The 6715-nt window shown below is 59.4% G+C and overlaps 1 protein-coding gene across 1 annotated transcript; it reads right to left on the reverse strand.

Moving 5' to 3' along the window:
* Positions 1–331: 331 nt before the first annotated feature.
* CRABP2 (cellular retinoic acid binding protein 2) lies at positions 332–5887 on the reverse strand. The gene is made up of 4 exons (XM_008049789.2): positions 5594–5887; positions 1825–2003; positions 1528–1644; positions 332–798 (listed from the first exon to the last, which is right to left on the reverse strand). The coding sequence occupies exons 1-4, from the start codon at positions 5661–5663 to the stop codon at positions 748–750; spliced, it is 417 nt and encodes a 138-aa protein (XP_008047980.1). The 5' UTR covers positions 5664–5887; the 3' UTR covers positions 332–747.
* Between the last annotated feature and the right edge of the window lie 828 nt (positions 5888–6715).

The following is a 6715-nucleotide window of genomic DNA, read 5'->3' on the forward strand; positions in this document are numbered from 1 at the left end:
AGCGGGGATGATGTTTATGAATTCAGCAGCAAATGAAGGGATGGTGGTGGGAGGGGTGGCTGGAGGGACCGTTCCTTGCGTGTGTGTGAGTCCAATCCATGCTGCTAAGCTGTAACTCTTTCCTGCTCCACATTTCATTTTTCTCTTTTCTCTATCTCAGTGGCCTTCGGGGAGACAAATTCTTGGTTGCGTTGTATAGTAGCAAAGCCATTCTGGGCTTTGAATGGCTAAGTGAACCCAGCACCCCCACTCAGCATTTCAGAGGCAAGGCTGAACCCCAGGGTTCATCTCCCAGGGTTCATCTCCCCTTGCCGAGTCCGAGACAGGTTTGTTTTTTAAAGCATTTTAATAAAATTAACAAAATAAATACCCTAAACTCAATGGGCTACAGGGATAAAGAGTGGAAGCCAGAGGACCAGTCTCTCCTGCCCAGGCCCTCAGGTCCCCTCACAGGGAGACCCCGCTCTGGGCAGGTGTGAGGCTGGAACCGCTGACTCCGGGCGGGGGGAGTGAATCTGAATGGGTGATCTGGGCTCTTGCAGGCTGTCCCTCTTGGTGCAGGGGAGGGGAGAAGGGGTCAGAGAAAGCAAGATCCTGCAAGAGGCCTCCAGTAACCCCCAGGAGTGCCCGGGTAGGGGAAGGGCTAGCCTAGAAGGATGGTGGGGGGTGGGGGCATTGTGGTGGCAGTGAAGCAGGGCAGTGAGCGTGGCCTCAGTGGGCTTGGGTGGCTCTTGCACCCACGGCCACTCACTCTCGGACGTAGACCCTGGTGCACACCACGTCATCCGCTGTCATGGTCTGTAATGACAGAAGCAGTTGTGAGCCTGGGAGGCCCTTGGGCCTTGTGACCTTGGAGATGGGTTGACTAGAGGTATCCTGCGTGGCTTCCAGGTCCCAATCTGCTTCTTAACTCAGGATCAGCAGGTAGGAGCTAGTCCCAGAATGCCAGGGAATCACTGGGGGGACGATGGTAGTGGGATCCCTAGGGGCCCATCCCCCTCCCCAGGCCAGGAAGATCTCTCTGTTGGGACCCCTCAGATCATGGCCTTGGCGCTTCACAAAAGCAACATCATTTTTTTTTTGAGTTGGAGTCTCACTCTGTCGCCCTGACTGGAATGCCGTGGCTGCTCCTGGCCACCGCAGCCTCGCCTGCTGGGCGCCGGTCATCCTTCAGCCTCAGCCTTCCAAGTAGCTGGAACTACAGGCATGCACTACCACGCCCCACTGATTTTTTGATTTATTGTAGAGATGAGGTCTCGCCAAGTTTCCCAGGCGGGTCTCGAACCCACGGGCTCAGGCAATCCACTCCTCTCAGCCTCCCAAAGGCGCGGGATTACAGGCTGAGCCACCAAGTCCGGCTGCAACATCATTTCTAATTCACACGGGGCACTGTATGGGACAGGGACAGTCCCACCAGGAGGGTGAGGAGACCGGCTTTGGTTGCTCTGGAACCAGCTGTACCCTGTGGTCTCCATGGCTGGAAGGTAGCACTGGGTTTGCTATGGGTCGGGAGGGGGCGGGACTTACGAGGATGAGCTCTCCGTCATTGGTCAGTTCTCTGGTCCAGGAGGTCTTGGGGCCCTCACCCTTCAGGAGCCTCTGCTCGCAGACCATCTTGTTCTCACTCTCCCATTTCACCAGACTCTGCAGGGAGGGTAGCTGAGTCAGCTGGGCCCATACAAGGGACAGGGGAGCGAGAGGGAGCAGGGATAGACCCCTCTGCACCCCCACCATCACCTGGGGACTCTGCATTGAGCAAGGAAGCTGGGAGGTCTGGGAGGTGGGGTGTCCAGAGACCACAAGGCCAGGCCCCACTGCGCTCACCTTACAGGGCCTCCCGTCCACCGTCTGCTCCTCAAACTCCTCCCCAACCTTGAAGTTGATCTCCGTGGTGCGCACGGTGGTGGAGGTTTTGATGTAGAAAGTATCTCCCTCCTGTTTGATTTCCACTGCTGGCTTGGATGCAGCGGCCACCGCGATCTTCCTCAGCATCACGTTCACCCCTAGGGGAGAGGGGACAGGTCCCCTTTAGGGCAGCCACGGGCACCCCTCTCGCACTCTCCTCACGAGACTCTGTGGCTTTTCTGTGACTTGCTTGGGGTGGGGGGGCATCTGCCTGGTGCCTGGGTTTTCCAGAAGGCACCTTGAAGGAGACGCGGGTGGTGCAGCCCTGAAAGATGAGGGGGCTTGGGAGGAGGGGCAGTGAGACAGGGCCCTGCCTCAGGAGTCCTGTGCTAGCTGGGCCCCACCTTACTGAGTCAGCAGGCCCAGATCTCTACCCAAGCCTCAGCTCCTCACTCCCAGAATTCTCAGGGGCAGCTTCTCTGTAGTCACCCACCCAGCAAGCATCCTGCTGTGGGCACACCTTAGCTCTGTTCACTTCAGCATGGCCTCTGGTCCACCATGGCTCGAGACCCTCTGCTGGGATGGGTGCAGCAGATTCACCAGGTCTTCACCTCTGCCCAAGCACAGTGCAGACCCTCCCTAGTCACGTCCTGCCACTCATGTCCTGGGAAGTAGGAGCCATTTCCTTCTCTGCCTGGTCTACCCCTCCTGCCTGGTGCTAAGGAGGTCTTCCTCTGCTCAGTCTAATTGAGGAGCAGGGATTCTAAGCAGGGGAACACAGCAGGGCAGCTATTTCCCTCTGCAGGATGGCCAGCTGCCTGGGGACACCAGAGGCTCTGTAGGAAGACACATTAGGCTGCAGTGGCTCAGCCTCTTGCAGACCGGGTGACCCTGGGCAAATGGCTCAACCTCTCTGAACCACAGATTTCTTCACTGTAAAATGGAAAGAATCGCTGCCTCAAAAAGCTTATTAAACAGGATGGTGTGTGTTCAGGACTGCACACACAAGGGCCAGGCACATCTTTAAGTACTTGGGAAAGAGTAGCCATTGTTATTGTTGCTATTATTATTACTGATAAAAGGAAGGCAAAAGGCAACCCCTTTGTGTCCCCTCCACTGTGGGAGCTTTTCTGTCCTCTCAATAAATTCTGCTTTAAAAAAAAAAAAAGGAAGGCAAAGACAAAAAACAGAGCTGGGGCTCAGACAAAGCTCCTTGATTACCTGGCCTCCTGGAAGGCTCCATGCCCCTCCCGCCTCAAGGAAACTGCCTCCTGCCATAAGAATGGACAGAAAAGGACACTGTCCCCTCTCCCTATCCTGATGTGCTCCCTCCTCCAGGATTCCTCACTCCTTCAGGGTCAGGTCTCTGTGGATTCAGACTCCCTGTGTACCACCAAATCCTTTCCCAGATTGGACCCCTTCTCTCTGCTCCCCATTATTAAAAGGGATGGGGAGCTGGGCATGGTGGTTCATGCCTGTAATCCCAGCACTGAGAGGCGGAGGCGAGAGGATTGCCTGAGCTTGGGGGTCTGAGACCAGCCTGAGCAACATGGCAGGACCTCGTTTCTACAAACAAACAAACAAACAAAAAGCCGGGCATGGTAGTACATGCCTGTGGTTCCAGCTACTTGAAAGGCTGAGACAGAAGAATCACTTGAGCCCAGCGGGTCGAGGCTGCAGTGGCCGTGAGTGTGCTACTGCACTCCAGCCTGGGTGACAGAGTGAGACTCTGACTCAAAAAAAAAAAAACACAAAAAACCTCTTAACCTCTTAACAGGAAGAGGTACAGAGTGGGAGGCCCCTGTGGATGGTACCTAGCACTAAGCTCCCCATCCCAGCTCACCTGGCCTGGCCTGAGTTGGAGCAGAGCCAGGTGGGGTGACCGGGGGCCAGCAGGAGTCCCCTGCGCACGGGACTCGAAGCCTAGGTCCTAGAGAAGCAAATCTCCTTTTCCCCAGCACCTGAGCACACCCACTGTACTCCAACAGAGGGCCGAGGTAGGAGGCAGACCTGGATATTAGCTACTGATCTCTTGGGTAAAGAGAGAAATGACTGAGAAGAGACACATCTTCCCGGACAAAGGAGATGCTGCTCTCTGTTGTTACTGGGAAGTCCATCCTGCTATCTAGCATCCATCTTTCCCGTTATAGTAACAGAATCTGCTATGTGCCATGACCACCATACTGATGCTCCCAAATACCCACTCATCCCTCACCGTGAGATGGCCCGTGACCAGGGCGAGGCGGGTGTGAAGGGACTGAGGTTCCTGCAGAGGCAGGGTTGGGTCAGGAGGCATCGCTCCAGCCAGTCCTGGTGCCTGTGGAGCTGAGGCTCACCGACCTTGGCTGACTCAGGACTGTGTTTGTCTAATGGGTCTGTTTTCAATCTGCCTCCTAGCAGGGCCTGAGCAGGGCACGTGGCTGTGAGAGACCCTGCGGGGAGGACAAACAGACTGAAGACAGACAACCGCCTTGGGCTGTGGATCTCACCCTCCAGCTGGGACCTGCAGAAGTGCCAGGCCACTGCCTCATCTACAGGATGAGGGGCCAGAAGCCAGAGAAGATGGGGAGGGATGAGCAGCCAGACTTCTAAAGGGAAAATTTTTATCCTTTGGTCTTTAATTTCAGCAAGGGCAGAGCAAGACACACAGACATGACTACAAGAAGTACTGTGGTTAGGTTGCAGGAAGAACTAACAGCAAAGAATGATGGAAATCCCAGCTCTCTCCAAAGCATTCCAAACTCTTCTTAGGTCCAGACTCACTCCTACAGTCCCTTACCCCACACAGGGTGTTCTCCTGCCCCCTAGCCCAACCAGGGTCTCTCTGCTCAGTCCAGGGACTGAAGGCAGCATGCTGGTCCTGAGACTCTAGGGCTCCTCCGGTGACTGAGTTCCTTAACTATCCTCCCATCTCTTCTCCCAGCCATGAAGTCCTGGCCCACTCTGCTTCCTCAGATGGTCCAGCCCAGTCTGATCCCAGAGGGCACGCAGAAGATGGGTGGTGGGCCCGGAAAGTTGGAAGGGCTGTGCGGGTTGACTCAGCTTCCCCCACCTCTGGCCAACCCAGCTGGGCCGCAGCCGGTCTCTGGGGAGGGAGGGAGGGAGGGAGGTGGGAACCCGGATTTTCGGAAATGCGGGATTGGGTTTTCACCCAAAGCCATTTGTTGAAATCCAAGAAAGTGATAATTATCCAGAGCGATTTGGGAACGCTGGAGCCGCTGGCTGTAGGAAAATACTTGTCTCGCAGATGGGGGCGGGGAGAGGGGAGTGGAAACCGCGGAGGGGGAAGGGGCCGAGGCGCAGGGGCGGCGGATCACCTGGGGGCGGGGCCGGGCGCCGCGGGCACCGAACCTGCCTCGTGGGTTGGGTTACGGCGGGGGCGCCGGGAGGAGGGCTGGAGCGTCGCGACGGCTCGGCTGGGAGGGACCCAGACGCGCAGCCTGGACGCGGGCTCGGACTCTCCCGCCCGCAGCTTCCGAACTGCAGAGCCGGGTGCCCTGGTCCGCCGGGTCGCGGCGCGAAGCCAGGCCCCCACCCCCAGGGGCCGACCTCGTGCTTCTGGTTCCTACCGGATTCTGAGTCACCGCAGGATCTGCCACCGCTGGGGGCCCCGGGACCCAGACGTCCGGCCCCTCTTCTGGGGATGCAGGCGCCCAGTCTCGCCCCGGTCTCCCTTTCCTTCTCGTCCCCACCTTCGAGGCCGCCAGCGTCCCTCTCGCCCCTCTCGGGCGCCAGAAAATGTCCTTACCCAGAACTTTGAGCAAATCCTCGAAGTTTTCCGATCGGATGATCTTCCAGTTGCCAGAGAAGTTGGGCATGGTTGGCAGCGCGGGGGGCGGTCCCCTCAGATCCCTCAGCTGGAACACTGGACACGAAGCCCTTCGGTCGAAAGACACGTCGCCGCCGCCTTCGCCGGGTCGTGAGAATCGGGAGCCTAGACACGTCCGGGGACAACCCCAAAACTGGCCTGTGCTCCCGCGCGGGCAGCTTTTATACCCCGCACAGGCCCGCCCCTGCCCGGGACTGAGGCGGCCCCGCCTCCCGCCCCGCCCTCCCACCTGGGGGGGCTTTGGGCCCCCAGCCACGACCTCTGGGTCTGGCCCCGTGTGTGGGTCCAGGGTTCGTAGGGGCCGAGACAGCCTTCTTCCGCGCCAGTGGGTGGATGGGGCAGGCGACCGCTGGGATTGCGCTCTTGGCCGGGGTAGGAGGACTGGCCCCGGGCGCAGAGCTCAGGGCTGATGCGTTCCCCACCCGTGTTCCCCACGACCACCCTGATCCCCACCGGTCCCCAACCTGGCCGGGTGCATTCGACTCCTTGGCGCCGCACACCTGGCGATCCCACCGGCGGGTGAAACCCGGATCTCGAGCTGGAGCCGGGGAGGTGAATGGAAGGCCGGCTCCGGCTCCTTGGAAGCCCGACCGGCACCCAGTGGGCGGCTCCGAGCCCAGGAGAAGAGCCTGGGGGGGTCCCGGGGGGAGGCAGCTAAGTGGGACGACGGCGGCCCCTGCCGCAACAACTCGAAAAGGCTGGGGGGTGGCACTGTCCCCCACCCTTCGACCCGGGGCTCGGGTGGTGCCGGGGACGCTGGAAGCGGCTGCCAGGCGCCTCATCCTCCCCGCGCCCTGGGCGGACATCGAAGGGTTAAGCGGGAGCGCAGGGCGCGGGCTGGGAGGGCAGAGGTCACAGCCAATCACTTGACACGAGCTCTTTATTAAAGCGCTTTCTCTGCCTCTCGGCTCCCCAGACCCCGAGGGGGTCTTGTTAAGGGGCGGGGGGCGGGGGCCGAGACGCGGAGCCCGGCGCGCCGCGCTGCCACCTAGCTCGGAGGGAGGCTGGGCGCCCGGGAGGGGGCGGAGCAGGGTCTCAGGT

Source organism: Carlito syrichta, unplaced genomic scaffold (assembly GCF_000164805.1).
Source record: "Carlito syrichta isolate Samal-C Ts95f unplaced genomic scaffold, Tarsius_syrichta-2.0.1 Scaffold136919, whole genome shotgun sequence".
NCBI lineage: Eukaryota > Metazoa > Chordata > Mammalia > Primates > Tarsiidae > Carlito > Carlito syrichta.